This window comes from Saccopteryx bilineata, chromosome 4 (assembly GCF_036850765.1).
Source record: "Saccopteryx bilineata isolate mSacBil1 chromosome 4, mSacBil1_pri_phased_curated, whole genome shotgun sequence".
NCBI classification, from domain to species: Eukaryota; Metazoa; Chordata; class Mammalia; order Chiroptera; family Emballonuridae; genus Saccopteryx; species Saccopteryx bilineata.
In genome coordinates, this window is record NC_089493.1 from 80,971,593 (window position 1) to 80,989,089 (window position 17,497).

The 17,497-nt window shown below is 37.3% G+C and overlaps 1 protein-coding gene across 4 annotated transcripts in view; it reads right to left on the reverse strand.

Moving 5' to 3' along the window:
- Positions 1-17,497, reverse strand: part of KNL1 (kinetochore scaffold 1) — a 77,407-nt gene that overhangs the window by 35,069 nt on the left and 24,841 nt on the right. For all 4 annotated transcript variants that reach the window (XM_066277083.1, XM_066277082.1, XM_066277081.1 and 1 more), the window contains 5 exons: positions 16,338-16,390; positions 14,746-14,776; positions 13,179-13,216; positions 6,997-7,049; positions 411-5,135 (listed from right to left, as the gene is read on the reverse strand). In XM_066277083.1, coding sequence (XP_066133180.1) covers positions 411-5,135; positions 6,997-7,049; positions 13,179-13,216; positions 14,746-14,776; positions 16,338-16,368 — 4,878 coding nt within the window. In that variant the 5' untranslated portion in view covers positions 16,369-16,390. The remainder of the gene's footprint in view (positions 1-410; positions 5,136-6,996; positions 7,050-13,178; positions 13,217-14,745; positions 14,777-16,337; positions 16,391-17,497) is intronic.

Here is a 17,497-nt window from a genome sequence, read left to right on the forward strand (position 1 = left end):
GTATAATAAAAGGCTTTATACCCTTCAAATATTTATAATAATGAAGATGACTTTTTGAACTACATATACCCTGCCTAGAAATTTTCCTATGCAAAACCATGACAATCACCAGAGTGATTCAACAATTTTTATACTATTTTCCATTCCATTTTTTGTGACCATTTGTCACTTCAAATTGTTAAGTCTAGTTGTTAGTTAATTCCTTAAAATTCTACAAAGAAATATTTCTTCAGTCTCATAATTGAAAATAATCAGTCAGTTAATTCCTTAAAATTCTACAAAGAAATAATTTTTCAGTCTCATAACTGAAAATAATCAATTCCTGCTTATCCAAGACTAAAATTAAAATTCAAAAATACCCATAATTTTTAAAAAATCAAGAATATTCTTTAGTTCAAGACAGAGCTTACCTCCTGATCTTGTGTAGCATCACTACATTTAATCTTACTTTTTCTGATCTTTTTTTCATCCTGAATATCATCATCTTCTTCTGGTACCCAGGTTCTTTTTTGGCTATTGTAGATTTCTTTCATTTTATTTTCAGATGATGAAATCTCCTTTTGGTATGTCTCAATCAAAGCCTTTTCCTCAGTTTCTATGCTAATAGAGTCTGAGGAATTAATCTCACCAGGATATATGGGAAGATTTTCTTCATTTATATATTGAGATGGACTTAAGTTCAGTTTAGCTGCAATAAATCCAATGTCTGAATCCTTACTGGAGACTAGCTGCATTTCTAAGTGATTTAAATCAGTTGTGTCTGATGGAATCTGCTCCAAGTCATTAGTACCAGTAATACTACAATTTCTCTTATTTGGCAATCTGGGCAAAAATATTCCCAAAGACCCTCTCCTTGCTTTATCTTTTACAGTTGTCATTAATGATACAGAATTGGTTTCAGCTCCATTATGAAAAAATTTATTTTCTTCATCTCTAACATCTTCAACAGTGTTGGATACTGTGTTAATATCTATTTCTGTAGCATGTACGATACTCATATCATTATCTGTCTTATTTACTAATTCAAGTAATTGTTTTGGAAAAGACGGTTTATGAACAGTTTGGAAATCTAAAAATTTTTCAGTTTTCCCATTCAAATTATTCAGATTTTTGTTGATACTACAAAAATTTGCAGGATTAGATGCAATTACAAGATCTGATGCTTCTTTAGTATTGGCATGAGTTTGAATAACTTGCTTAGTTAAGTCTGAGTTACTGTGGATTTCTATGGCCATGTTGCATTTAGTTGTTTGGATATTTTTCTTCACTTTTTTCCCACAGGCTAGAGTAAACTCTTCCTCATTAGTGAGCATTTTCGACTCACTTTCACATGTGAGTACAGAGGAATTTCTTATAACAATATTTAAATTCTTACTTCCAGCTTTAGACATTATTGTTTCATCATTATTAACAATACTCTGTCCTTGTTGAGGTAATAGAGGTAGCTGAGTTGAGAAATGGGTTTGAGAACCAACACAAACATCATCAGCAAAAGTTTGTTCTAAACTATGTGCTGCATTATGAACAAAGGCCTCCATTTGATCCTCCAGAAGCTTAAAAAATACCTGCTTTGAATCAAGTTTAGTCATGTTCTCCAAATCTTGATCAGATACTAAAGTTTGATTTTTAGGCTCCTTAATCAGATCTTGATCTTTGAGCACTGTTATTCCACAACCTAACTGTCTTTTGGCATTAGTTTGAATAACTTCTTCCTTCTCTAACAAAGAATAAGGAGCAGAGAGTGACAGTCCCTCAGGTTTCAAGTAATATTCACTGGCTAAATCATTTGTATAAGCAGGATGATTTTGCACTGGGCAATGACTGGCTTTGTTTTCTACAGCCTGTGCTTGTATTTTAGTGATTTTTTGAACAGAGCTACCATCCTTATGAAAAGAAACATCTGAGGTTTTTCCTTTTGCCATTTCAAATGTAGGGCACTCCTGAAGTATTTTCTCTGTGTCTTGACAATCAATGAAAGCAGTATGGGACTTGGTGACTTCCAGATCACTGTGATTACCTACAAACATTACAGTATTATCCACAGGCCTAGTGGTTATTTTAACTGGTGTGACAGCTTTACATTCTAAGGCAGTTGTGTGACTTCTAGTGATTTCCATGTCATCCTGCCCACATGTATACAAGACAGTTTTAGGAGTTCCTGTCAAAGGCACCAGAAGAGAATCTTCTCCAACTTCTAGGGTATTTTTGTTATTTATTTCCAAGGTACAACTCTGGATGATATCCTTATCATTTTTATCATTACTTGAAAATGCAACAGAATTGTCACTTTTGAGTCTAAGGCTTTTCCATCTTTGACTTTTGCCTGGCAGAGGTTCATTCAGAAATCCAGGCTTAGGTACATCTTTGTCATTTCTCCAAATGGTTGACGTAGACACTTCCATGTTATCATCAGCTCTAAATGCAACATCTTTCTCTATGGGACCACTGTTAGCCCATTCCCTCACTATTAGCTGACTGACTTTTGCTGTTAAATGGTTACTTTCATCATTCTCTGGAAAGAAAACACTTTCCTCAGCAGAAGTCACTTTTGGTTTTCCTATGCTTTTCCTTTTAGACAGTTCAAAGTCAGGTCTGTCTGGAAGCACAGTTCTATCCTTTGCTGGGTAGTCAATGAAAACAGTGTGAGACTTTGTTATTTCTAGTTCATCATGATTATCTATAAACATTACAGTTTTGTCCACAGGTCTGGTAGTTACTTCATCTGGTGAGACAATTTCACATTCTATGGCAGTTGTGTGACTTCTAGTGACCTGCATGTCATCCTGCCCACATGTATACAAAATAGTTTTAGAAGTTCCTTCCAAAGGCATCAAATGGAAACCATACTCATCTAATAAAGGTCTATGATTTATTTCCAATGTATAACTCTTGGTGATATCATTCTCATCACCCTCTGAAAATATAACAGTCCTATCATTTTTTAATCTGTCAATACTTTTCCTTCCACAAATTCTGACATCTTGCTTTTCATTCAGAAGTCCAGGTTCCTGTACACTTCTATCCTCCAACACATCTGTATCATTAAAAATAACTACTCCAGTTTTTCCTATAGGAGTTTCATTACATTTTTCAACTTTTACAGCTACTTGTTTGTGTATTGTTGTTAGGCTGTTAGTGTTTTCTAAATTAGTCTCATCAAGTTCTTGTACTTCAGAAGGACCAAATCCAATGACAACAGTGTGACTCTTGGTTAAATCCATATTTTGCTCCTCTTCTGAACAATTAATTATCTTGTCACGAGAAGAGTCCAGGGTGGGATTGTCTAAACTTTTCCTCAGTGGCTCAGGCAGTTTAGAATTCTGGCCTGGTACAGATTTTACTAGATGGCTGTTAACAGCAGCATTATGATTTTCCATGGCAGATTGTCCTTCTGATGAAAATAGTTTTGTGGTAGGAAACAAAGACTGCTCACAGGACACTGCATTCCTATTATTTCCAAGCGCTATTTGTTTACTAAGATCTCCACCAGAAAGCTGTATATTAGAGCTTGTTGCTTTGTCCTGGTTAATATCAGCTGACTGAGGAGAAACTTTATCAAGACAGGGTGAAAGCTTCAAAACTTGGTCTTTTTCTTTGCCCCAGGTTTCAGTCAGGGTATTTTTAGATATTATGTTTGGTTGTTGGAATAGTTCAGTATGACTTTTGGCCACTTTTTCCCATTCATCTAACAGGCTTCTGCTGTAAGAGTGAGATTTACTGGCATTCTCAGTTGCTGGGTTGTAAGATGCAAGAGGAGCTTGACTTTCTAAGTGAGTTGTGTGACTTTCAGTCAAATCCTTATCGTCACCTGTGAAGATAACAGTGTTTTTGCCAGTCACTGAAATGGGCAAAGGATTTGTCAGGCTCTGTTGTAATTCTTCCTTAGATACATGAAGAACTGAGCTATAATTTACATTCATTTCCTCATCCTTTGACACAGCTATGTGATTTTGGAGCATCATTTCTTTTTCAGATATTGGTATGTCTGTTAGCTGTATATTTGGCTGATCTTGTTTAAAAATTTGATTACCTAGTGCAACTGTGTGACTCTTGGTAATGTCCATGCTATCTTCTGAATAAATTGTTTTCTCTGTAGGTAAAGAGCTGGCATATGGATTAGGATACATTTTGGCATAATTATTGTCATGCTTTAGCAAATTTTTTTCCTCTCTCATATTTGAAAGACACTTGGTCAGTTCCATGGCATCATTACAACTAGAATATAAAAATGTCTTATAATCCTGAATTGTTGGACTGGAACATATAGATTCTGGGATCATAGCCAATGTTCTGACATCTTGGTTAGATGTCTGTGTGACCATATGAGTTTCTGTCCCTGTATTATGACTTTCGGTAATATGTATTTCACCTTTAGGGTTTAAGGAAGGGTCTTGAAAACCAGCATTTGGTTTGTTCTCAAAGACTGACTTCTTTACTGGAGCTTTAGTTCTATAACCTGTTGTAACATCCATCATGATGGTCTGAGCATGATTTTCTATTTCAGATAAATTACCTGAGGGTAAAATTTGTATAGTGTGGTTTATTGTCAAGTCCATCAAGTCACTGCCATAAATTGTATTATCATCACTTTTACATTCCCTTAAACTGGCCTCACTGGATGTGGGAACCAAACTTTGAATGTTGGCTGTATAACACTGGGTGAAATTCATCCAATCATCTCGTTCTCTAAAGATTCTAGTCACATTACTGCTATTTTCATCTACATTATGAGATTCATACATTTGATGTATAAAAGAGTCCTTATTTGAGTCTTTGGAATGAATAAATATCTCAGAATTTTCTTTATCAGGTCCTGTAGAAGAAGCATTAGATTTCCCTGTTTTCAATCTTTTTATGAAGTCACTGAAATTTATTTTCTTTTCTGAATTAGTAGTTTGATCCATAGAAAAATTAAAATTTTTTTTCATTTCTGAATCCTCAGTGTGAAGCTTTAAGTCAGCCAGAAATGATGTAGTATCTATTTTGGCAGACTTCTCACTTTTTGAATAATCTAAAAGGCCTTTGGTTATCGTCACGGTATGACTTGCTGTTAGGTCTATCTGGTTTTCATCTGAAAAAATGACTGTCTGGTTATTTGAATGTTTCTTTTCATGACTGTATTCTGTAATTGAAATCTATAAAAAAGCAAAATATTAAAAAAATCAAATAAAATGCAAACTTTTAAAAGATATTTTACAACACTATATAAATAATCTTCAATAATGATTTTATGATGTATTGGTTTCTTTGAATCAGTGGTGTGGTGTATAGTATGCTAATTTGTTAGAATTTTTTCTAAACTCTAAATACTTTTAGTGGTTTTGGACAAATTAGAAATTCAAGGTTATAAATCCATTAGAATGACTTAAAAATAAAAAGGACTGACAATACTAAATACAAATATAATAAAAAATCTAATTACTGTATCAGATCATTCCCATTCTAAATAAAAATGACTTAGAAAGGTATAAATGCATAATGGCTAATTTATAGCATACTCTATACTCTTGGGAGTTAGATTCTCCTTGAATCTTAATGCAGTGATTTTTTTTTTCTAAAGCTGGAAACGGGAAGAGACAGTCAGACAGACTCCCGCATGCGCCCGACCGGGATCCACCCGGCACGCCCACCAGGGGCGAAGCTCTACCCATCAGGGGGTGATGCTCTGCCCCTCCGAGGCGTCGCTCTGCCTCGACCAGAGCCACTCTAGCGCCTGGGGCAGAGGCCAAGGAGCCATCCCCAGCGCCCGGAGCCATCTTTGCTCCAATGGAGCCTTGGCTGCGGGAGGGGAAGAGAGAGACAGAGAGGAAGGGGGGGGGGGTAGAGAAGCAAATGGGCGCTTCTCCTATGTGCCCTGGCCGGGAATCGAACCTGAGTCCCCCGCACGCCAGGCCGATGCTCTACCGCTGAGCCAACCGGCCAGGGCCTGCAGTGATTTTTTTTTAAGGATATAATCAAACTCCTTGCTACTCAAATGGTCTATAGCAGGGGTCCTCAAACTACGGCCCCCTGAGGCCATTTATCTGGCCCCCGCCACACTTCCAGAAGGGGCACCTTTTTCATTGGTGGTCAGTGAGAGGAGCACAGGATGTGGCAGCTCCGCTCACATTCAGTACTACTTCCAGTGACGCGGGATGCATGCGTCACGGCTCCGGAAGCGTGTCATATGACGCACACCCGGTATGCAGCACCCCACATCACCGTAAGCTGTGTGAAATAACAACAGAAGTAGGAAGAAAGGCAAAGCACTATAACCATACTACACAGTACAATGGCCTCCATACTCCCCCAAATGTACAACAACATAATGGCCCCTATAACCTCCCTTTGCCCAAAAGTCTCCCCCCACATTACTACACACCATGTTTCCCCTATTATAAGACCCTGTCTTATATTAATTTTACCCCCAAAAGATGAGGGCTGTCTTATTTTTAGTTCCCATTGAAATACTGGTCAGTTTGTTGATTTAAATTTACTTGTTCTTTATTTTAAATATTGTATTTGTTCCCATTTTGATTTACTTTAAAATAAGATATGTGCAGTGTGCATAAGGATTTGTTCATAGTTTTATTTTTATAGTCCGGCCCTGCAACGGTCTGAGGGACAGTGAACTGGCCCCCTGTGTAAAAAGTTTGGGGACCCCTGGTCTATAGATTAGTATACTAGTAACACCCAGAAAATTGTTAGAAGTATAGAACCTCAGGGCCCATGCTAGATCTACTGGATAAGAATCTATTTTAACAAACTACTGGGATGTTTCATATGCCCATTACAGTTTGAGAAGTCCTGATATAACTATTGTATTTTCCTATTATTTAAACTGGCAGTGATTTAACTTTCCTTAGTTAACCTGAAGGGTAGGAAGTTTTTCCAGTCTATGGATCCATTTTGGTAGGTAACTCCTAAATCAAGTCATTACTATTAAATTTTGAGTTTTTAAAAAGTTTTAACTATCAAGGGAAATTAACATGTGAAGGCACTTGCATGAACTCATACCTCTCTCTGTTGCATCTGGGTCTGAATGGGAGCACAAAGCAATGTATTCATTCCTATGTAGAAAAAAGAAAAAACTATAATCAATGACAAAAATATGTATCACCAAGAGCCTGATTTTCCTCTTCTTAGGTCTCTATAAGTTACAAGTACAGTAGTCCCCTTATCAGCAGCTTTGCTTTCTGCAGTCTCACTTACTCATGGTCAACAGGGTTTAAAAATAGTAAATGAAAAATTCTAGAAATAATCAGTTTAAAATTGCATGCCATTCGGCCTGATCAGTGGATAAAGCGTTGACCTGGAACACAAACCCCTGGCTTTTTTGGTCAAGGCACATATGGGAGTTGATGCTTCTTGCTCCCCCCCCCCAAAAAAAAATAAAATCTTTTTTAAAAAATTGCATGACCTGACCAGGCGGTGGTACAGTGGATAGTCCCAGTCCACTGGGACGCAGAGGACCCAGGTTTAAGACCCTGAAGTCGCCAGCTCGAGCTCGGGCTCATCTGATTTGAGCAAAGCTCACCAGCTTGGCCCAAGGTCGCTGGCTTGAGCAAGGGGTTACTTAGTCTGCTGTAGCCTCATGGTCAAAGCACATACGAAAAAGCCATCAATGAACAACTAAATTGCCGCAATGAAAAATTGATGCTTTTCATCTCTCTCCCTTCCTGTCTGTTCCTATCTGTCCCGCTCTCAGACTGTTTCTGTCAAAAAAAATTTTTTTTCATGCCATTGTGAGTAGAACGATGAACTCTTGAGCCATCTTGAAGATCTTGAAGCAGGATGAACCTGCTTCATCCTGCGTGGGACATAAATTACCCTTTGTCCACACTGTATATATTGCCTGCCCATTAGTTCACTTAGCAGCCATCTTGGTTATCAGATCTACCGTGACAGTATTTTAGTGCTTGTGCTCAAACACCCTTATTTTACTTACTAATGGCCCCAAAGTGCAAGAGTAGTGATGCTGGCAATTAGCATACGCTCCTTTGAAGTGACAAGGTAAAATTTCTACACTTAAAAAGAAAAAAAAAAGTATGCTGAGGTTGCTAAAGTCTGTGGTAAGAACAAATCTATTTGTGAAATTACCTAATTTATAAATTAAACTTTATCAAAGGTATGTATGTACAGGAAAAAACCTAGTGTATAAAGTCTGGTACTATCTGTGATTTTAGGCATCCTGTGGGGGTCCTGGGACATATTCCACACAGATAAGGAGGAAGGAAATTACTATATTTATTAAAATTTTAAAAGTTTTATTAGTCACTAAGCCCTTTGTAAGGACGTAGGTATAAAATTTTATCATTTATTTATTTATAAAGATTTTTTATTTATTGATTTTTACAGAGAAAGACAGGGGAGGGGGAATGAGAAGTATCAACTCATAGTTGCTTCACTTTAGTTGTTCATTGATTGCTTGTTGTATGTGCCTTGACCAGGCAAGCCCAGGGTTTCAAACAGGTATCCTGAGCATTCTAAGTCAACGCTCTATCTACTGTGCCACTACAGGCCAGGCAGGATTTTATTGACTTTTAATTGTTGCATTTTAGGGACAGTTATTGTATTCTCTGTGTCACTAAACTACTTTTAGAATGTGGTGTAAATTTTAAAGGTAGAAGGTTTGGACTACTTTTGTCCCCACTCCTCCATTCTGGATAGTGTAGGTTACATGGTAAAGAGTACCAACTGATAGATTGAATTGTTAAAGGTAAGGTGTTTTTTTTTTAAGATTTTATTTATTGATTATAGAGAAAAGAGAGAGAGGACAAAGAGAGGTGAGAGAGGAGGAGAGGAGAAAGAGGAAAAAGGGACAGAGGGGGACAGAAGGAAACAGAGGGGGAGAAAGGAAGGAGAGGGGAAAAAAGCAAGGAGCGGAAGCAGCAACTCAGTCATTGCTGCCTTGACCAGGTAAACCCAGAGTTTAGAACTGGGATCTCAGCATTCCAGGTTGACGCTATTTTTATTTATTTATTTTTTATTTTAATTTATTGTGTTTACATAGATTCAAGTGTCCCACCAAATATATCCTCCCCCCGCCCCCGTGTTCTCCTCAACATCCCCCTTGCCACCCTCCCACCAACGCCTTCCCACTTCCCTCCAGGATTTGCTTTCCTGCTCTCTATAACACTGTTATGTATATATAATTTCACAAATCTCTTTCCCTTTTCTGATCCCATCTTCTCATCCCCTTTCCCACTGTCCACTTTCCCTCTGGTCCATTTGATCCCGCCTCTGCCTCTATTCCACTCTTTTTTTCTTTTTTTTTACAGAGATAGAGAGTCAGAGAGAGGGATCGACAGGGACAGACAGGTACGGAGATGAGAAGCATCAATCATTAGGTTCTCGTTGCGCACTGCGACACCTTAGTTGTTCATTGATTGCTTTCTCATATGTGCCTTGACTGTGGGGCTACAGCAGACCGAGTAACCCCTTGCTCGAGTCAGCAACCTTGGGTCCAAGCTGGTGAGCTTTTGCTCAAACCAGATGAGCCCGCGCTCAAGCTGGCAACCTTGGGGTCTTGAACCTGGGTCCTCGGCATCCCAGTCCAACACTATCCACTGCGCCATCGCCTGGTCAGGCTCTATTCCACTCCTCAGTTCACTGTTCATTAGATTTCTCAAGTGAGTGAGGTCATGATATTTTTCTTTCTCTGCCTGGCTTATTTCACTTAGCATGATAGTTTCCAGGTCCATCCATGTTGTCGCAAAAGGTTAAGATTTCCTTCCTTTTCACAGCCGTGTAGTACTCCATTGTGTATATGTACCACCACTTTTTTTTTAATTAATTAATTTATTTATTTTAGAGAGGAGGGGGGAGATAGAAGTGGGAGGAGCAGGAAGCATCAACTCCCATATGTGCCTTGACCAGGCAAGCCAGGGTTTTGAACTGGCAACCTCAGTGTTTCCAGGTTGACGCTTTATTCACTGCGCCACCACAGGTCAGGCTGTACCACCACTTTTTAATCCACTTGTCCACTGACGGACACTTGGGCTGTTCCCAGATCTTGGCTTTTATAAACAATGCTGCCATAAACATGGGAGTGCATTTCTTCTTTTGAATCAGTGATTTGGTATTCTTAGGATATGTTCCTAAAAGTAGGATGGCTGGGTCAAAAGTTAGTTCCATTTTTAATTTTTTGAGGAATCTCCATATTGTTTTCCACAGTGGCTGTACTAGTCAGCATTCCAACCAGCAGTGCAGGAGGGTTCCCTTTTCTCTACATCTTCGCCAGCACTTATCAATATATGTTCTTTTGTTAATGAGCGCCATTCTGACTGGTGTGAGGTGGTATCTCATTGCGGTTTTAATTTGAATTTCCCTAATGATTAGTGATGTTGAACATTTTTTCATCTGTCTATTTTCCATCTGTATGTCCTATTTGGAGGAGTGTCAATTCATTTCTTTTGCCCATTTTTGATTGGATTGTTTATCTTCCTGGTGTTGAGTTTTACAAATTCTTTATAAATTTTGGTGATTAACCCCTTATCAGATGTATTGTCGAATATGTTCTCCCATTGTGTGGTTTGTCTTTTTATTTTGTTCATATTGTCTTTAGCTGTGCAAAACCAAACTAGATGAACCTGCAATCAAGCTGGCAACCTCAGGGTCTCGAACCTGGGTCCTCTGCATCCCATTCCAATGCTCTATCCACTGCCTGGTCAGACCTTTTATCCATTTTGAGTTTATTTTTGTGAATGGTGTAAGTTGGTGGTCTAGTTTCATTTTTTGCAGGCACTGTCCAATTTTCCCAATACTAATTGTTAAAAAGTGTCTTTATTCCATTGGATGCTCTTTCCTCCTTTGTCAAATATCAATTGTCCATAAAGGTATGGGTTTATTTCTGGGTTCTCTGTTCTGTTCCATTGATCTCTATGCCTGTTCTTATGCCAGTACCAAGCTGTTTTGAGTATGATGGATGATGGCCTTGTAGTATAACTTGATATCAGGAAGTGTGATACCTCCCACTTTATTCTTCTTTTTCAAGATTGCTGAGGCTATTCGTGTTCTTTTTTGGTTCCATATAAATTTTTGGAATATTCTATATCGTTGAAGTATGCCATTAGTATTTTAATAGGAATTGCATTGAAATTTAGAAATTGCTTTGGGTAATATAGACATTTTAATGATGCTTATTCTTCCTAGCCATGAACACAGTATATGCTTCCACTTGTTTGTATCTTACTTGATTTCTTTTATCAATGTTTTATAATTTTCCGAGTACAAGCCTTTAACCTCCTTGGTTAAACTTACTCCTAGGTACTTTATTTTTTGTTGCAATAGTGAAGGGGATTGTTTTCTTAATTTCTCTTTCAGACAGTTCATTGTTGGTGTATAAAAATGTCTCTGATTTCTGAATATTAAATTTATATCCTGCCACTTTGCTGAATTCATTTATCAGGTCCAGTAGTTTTTTGACTGAGACTTTAGGGTTTTCTATGTATAATATCATATCATCAGCAAATAATGATAGTTTTACTTCTTCTTTTCCCCAGGTTGACACTTTATCCACTGTACCACCACAGGTCCAGCAAGGTAAGATTTTGAAGCATCTTTTTACTCTGTGTAAAGGAATTGCAATCTAGACACTCCCATAATGAAATGTGCATTTAAAAAAAATAATTCTAGAGAAGGAGAAGAAAGTAGATTTAAGAGAAGATGAACCAATAGGAGAACTACTGTAATAGTTCAGCTACAACATGATGAGTTTATGTCATGGTAAGACACAATAAGAATGGAAATAAGATATTAGACATAAGACCTTTTTGGAATTAAAATGTAAAGGTTTAGATAATAAACCACACTTCAGTAATATAGGATTAAAGAAAAAAATACATTTAAAAATACTTCAGTTTAAAGGCAAATCTTTAGAACATTTTAAAGGGTTTACAGCAACCTTAATTAAACATGATGAAGTAATTATAAGTTTTTTTATTAGAAGTTTTATTTATTTATCAAGTTTCCACTCATTTATTTAACAAATATTGCTTCAGAACCTATTACGTGCCCCCAAACAACTATCTACGAAAGTACAAAGAAAAGACAAAATTTCTGGACTTAATGAGTTCCCGCTTTAACAATAGAACCAGAAGCAAATACCAAAACTACAATGTGACAAATTCTACAACAGACTAGGGAATAAAAGGAGTGTTGTGAGAGCACAGGATGCAGTGACTACCTTCTTGGTTTAGTCAGAGAAGACTCTATTTAAGACAGTACTAGAATGTATGGTGCCATTCTCTGAAACACTTGTTACCAATTCAGGATGGAATAAGAAGCCTGCAGCTAATGTAAATGATACAATAGTTCCTTCATCAAGAAAGCTGTGCTATGAAAAAAATGTCAGCTAACTAAACAGTAGCTTACTGCCACAGTTGATTTACATTCTTGTGTAAGTTCCTCTTCTGTCAAAGACCTAAACAGTTTGTGGACTGCTTACTTTAAATAAAACTGAAGTTAAGCAAAGTTAAGTGAAAAATGAGAAGACTGCTAGGTAAATTGTAGCAGGAAGAGCAATTTTGGTAGAGGAAATAGCATTTACAATAGATACAGGCAGGAAAAACGTCCACATGGGAAACTGCAAATATATACGTAGTTCTTCACAGGAAAGGATGCACAAAAAGGAAAGGGAAAGCTGGAGAAGAGAAGCCAAATGGGTTTTCTAAGTCTATGCTGAGGAGTGTGGGTTTTATCCTGCAAGCAAAAAAATGACTGAACATTTTTAAGCTTGGCGGTAATATGATCAGATTTAGAGATACATAGAATAGAACAGAAGGATAAGAAACTAAATGCAATAGTTTAAGAAAGAATAGTAAGAACTTGAATTCAAACAGTGGCAGAAGGAATAGAGAAAAGGTAACAAATTTGTACGATATTTAGGAGATGGAATAGAGAGTAGGGCCAAATAGATATAGGGAATGAAGAAAAAGTTTTTAAATGACTCAATTCCTAGAGAAACAACAACTCAATTTCTGACTTGAGTCAATAAATGAGTGGGAATCTAAAATAAAGGAAATAAGAGGAACAGCAGGATTGGAAGAAAGTGTCTTTGTGAAATTTTAAATTGAAAATTTTGTGTAAAGAACAGAGCTGTCTCTTCACTTTCTTTTTCATGGTTCTTTTAGATATTACTTATCAGGAAATCTGAAGAGAAAGGTATATGATAAAGAAAGCATTCTGATCATACTCACCAGTAATCTCACAGTAATTATCTTCCAAATTCTTACTCCTAAAATTTAAAAAGTATTTAAAAAATCTGTATCCCAAACAATTACAAAGATTTACAACAGTTGGATAATAATGCCAATTGCATTCTACAATTTATCCCCACTAGCAATGAGTACTTTTTACCTATATTCTTTTTTTTTTTTTTTTTTGTATTTTTCTGAAGTGAGAAGCAGGGAGGCAGAGACAGACTCCCGCATTCACCCACCAGGATCCACCCAGCATGCCCACTAGGGGGTGCTGCTCTGATCATTTGGGGCATTGCTTAGTTGCAACCAAAGCTATTCTAACACCTGAGGCAGAGGCCATGGAGCCATCCTCAGCACCCGGGCCAACTCTGCTCCAATGAGCCTTGGCTGCAGGAGGGGAAGAGAGAGATAGAGAGGAAGGGGAAGGGTGAAGAAGCAGATGGGTGCTTCTCCTGTGTGCACTGACAGGGAATCAAACCCGGGACATCCCCTTGCCGGACAGACATTCCACCACTGAGCCAACTGGTCAGGGACACCTATATTCTTAATTGATTAGATGAAAATTTATAGCTAAATATAGTCTTAAGTTTGTATTTCTTTTTGAAGATAAGTACCTTTTAATTTATTCAAAAGGTACTAATACTGCCCTGGCTGGTGGCGCAGTAGATAGAACATTGTCCCGGAGTGCTGAGGTTGCTGGCTCGATCCCACGGGTGCTGGCACAACCCCAGTTGGATGATTCAAGCTCGGGCTGGGGCACATGAGAAGAATCAATGGGTGCCCAACTAAATGGAACAATGAGTTGATGCTTCTCTCTCTGTCTCTCTCCACCCCAAGTCAATGGGGAAAAAAAGGTATTGGTATTTACTTTTCTATGTATTAGTATTTTTTTTGTTTTGAAACAAAATGAAGATTGGTATTGTTTTATACTAGCCGACGTATTTAAGGATTTACATATGAAAGAGTATTTCATCACTCTATTAAAAAAATAAGCTAAGGCCCTGGCTGGTTGGCTCAGAGGTAGCACATTGGACCAGCGTGTGAAAGTCCTGGGTTCGATTCCTGGTCAGGGCACACAGGAGAAGTGCTCATCTGCTTCTCCACCCTTCCCCCTCTCTATCTCTCCTCCCTTCCTGCAGCCAAGGTTCCATGGGAGCAAAGTTAGCCCAGGTGCTGAGGATGGCTCCATGGCCTCCACCTTAGGAGCTAGAATGGCTCCAACTGCAATGAAGCAATGCCCCAGATGGGCAAAGCATCGTCCCCTGGTGGGCATACAGGGTGGATCCCAGTAGGGTGCATGCGAGAGTCTGTCTGACTTCCTTCTCGCTTCTAATTCTGAAAAAATACACACACACACACACACAAAAAGCCATACAATGCATACACTTATCAAATATAACAGTATATTAAATTCTGCAAAAATTTGTTTTTTAAACAAATCCTCTATATTCTACAAAAGGGACATCAAAAAAGAAAACCAAAAGGGATATTAATTTAAAAGCACTTGATTTAATAGGAGCAAATACTTTTAAAATATAATTTTAATGACATTTTCCTTACTTACTGTATTAGAACATTTTCTTTTCCTTCTGTTTCTAAAAATGAAATAAAAATCAATTTTTTTCAAGAATACACTGTTAAAGTATTAGAAAAATTGTATAAGGGCATTAACAGCAATTAAAAAAACTGCCTCCATGGCTCAAGTTATATTTTTCAAGCAATAAGGTAAACAATAAGATCTATTAATTAGCCTGACTGATGCTGACACAAAGCGGTGTTTCCCAACGTGGGGCCCACGCCCCACAGGGGGACAATTCGATAGTTAAGGGGAGCAATTTGAAAATGGACTCGACACGACTTTAACTCTTTCGCCCCGGGCCATTTAAATGCAATGCTAGATATCGGTGCCAAATTTAACAAAAAAATGCAATTCTTAAATAATTGCGGTAAATAATTATTAAGTATAATTTCGTTTGACGAGACCAAAATATCAACTGGGTGATTGGTGTCGTCAAGTAAACTTCGTCCTGGGTTCACCGTGGAGCGTGCCGTCTGTCGCGGGGAACCCCGGACATTTTAAAAACTCGCTAAACAACGCAGTTATTCTCACCTAATTGGCCCATCGCAACTTCTGTAGTGTTTCACATCATTCAGTTGGTGTTAATTTGAAATAAGTGTCAGTCAAAACTGTTGTAAAAGCTCGTTGATTTAATAAATATACATATATATTGTATAGATATAATTGGTAAGTATTTGATTTTATTTTATCAATATTAAACTCTTTATTAAGTACTTCTTGCATCGGGGCTAGAAAGCAATAATATTTTATAAATATTATTGGGGCTATAATAGTGCATGCACGACAATTTTAATTTTAGAAGCATAACTTTCCAGAAAATTTTGTCAAGTGGAAAAAATATAGATACCTTTTGATTTACGGTGGTAGTGTAGTAAATGTGTTATATACATTTAAATAAATATGAATTTTTAGTATACGTTTACTCTATGTCACATTGAATATATTATTTGGAATTTAAATTTCTGTTTTTCATTATATGTTTTGAAATTTTACTTACTGTGTTTTGTTAACAATTTCATAGTGAAATTTCTTCCTAGAACCTATCATTTATGTTTATTAAGTGAACAAATCATTTTTTTAATGTTAAAAATTATGTTACATAGGGGGGGACATAAAAATTTTAGAAAGGTTAAGATGGGGCATGGCACAAAAAGGTTGGGAAACACTGGGCTAGAGCATCAACCTGGGATGCTGTGGCCCCAGGTTCAAAACCCTGAGGTTGCTGGCTTGAAGCACAGGCTCACCAGCATGAGTGTGGGGTCACCAGCTTGAGCTGAGATCATCAACATGATCCCAGAGTCGCTGGCTTGAAGCCCAAGGACGCAGGTTTATTCAAGGGATCACTGGCTCCACTGGAGCGCCCCCCCCCCAACATACGAGAAGCAATCAATGAACATCTAAAGTGCTGCAACTATGAGTTGATGCTTATAATCTTTCTCCCTCTCTCTCTCGCAAAAACAAAAACAAAACCAAAAAAAAAAAAAATATTCCAATTAAGTTCTATCAGCTATCTAGTTAGATATCCAAAGTAACATTTTACAGAAAACAGACTAGCATGGATTGCATTAATATATTACCTGCAATTTCTGACTTTCTCACTATTTTCATATGAGGTTCTGTCTGGAATACCCTGGAAGAGAAAATAAAGATAGATAAAAATATGTAATATGGAATCACAAAACTGTGGTAATAACTTATACTCTATTTTGGTTTCAACATAATAAAAGCCATATGTGACAAACCGATACTTAACATCATACTCAATGGGGAGAAACTAAAAGCATTTTCTCTTAAGATCAGGAACAAGACAGGAATGTCCACTTTTACCACTCTTATTCAACATAGTACTGGAGGTCTTAGGCACAGCAATTAGACAAGAAGAAGATATAAAACACATCCAAATTGGAAAGGAACAATAAAACTATCACTATTTGTAGGTGACATGATACTAATGAGTCCACCAAAACACTACTAGAACTGATAAATTCAATAAAGTAGCAGGATACAAAATAAATACCTAGAAATCAGTTACATTTTTATATATCAATAATGAACTATCAGGGAGGGAGACTAGAAAATCAATCTCATTTACAATTTCATCAAAAAAAATAAAATACCTAGGAATAAATTTAACCAAGGAGGTAAAAGACTTGTACACAGAAAATCATAAAGACTCTGAAGAAAAATACTGAAGAAAATACAAGTAAATGGAAAGATATACCATGCTTGGGGATAAAAAGAATTAACATTGTTAAAATGTTCATACTACCCAGAGAAATCTATAGATTCAATGCAATTCCTATCAAAATACCAACAATGTATTTCATAGAACTAAAGCAAAGAATCCAAAATTTTATATGAAACCACAAAAGAAACTATAATAGCCAGAGCAAACTTGAGAAAGGAACAAAATTGGAGAAATCATGCTACCTGATATCTAACCATACTAGAAGGCCATAGTAACCAAAACAGCATGGTACTGACATAAAAACAGACAATGGAACAGAACAGACAGTCCAGAACTAAGCATATGCCTATATGGTCGATTAATATTTGGCAAAAGAGGCAAAAACATACCATAGGGCAGGGGTCCCCAAACTGCGGCCCCTTAAGGCCATTTATCTGGCCCCCACCGCACTTCCGGAAGGGGCACCTCTTTCATTGGTGGTCAGTGAGAGGAGTATAGTTCCCATTGAAATACTGGTCAGTTTGTTGATTTAAATTTACTTGTTCTTTA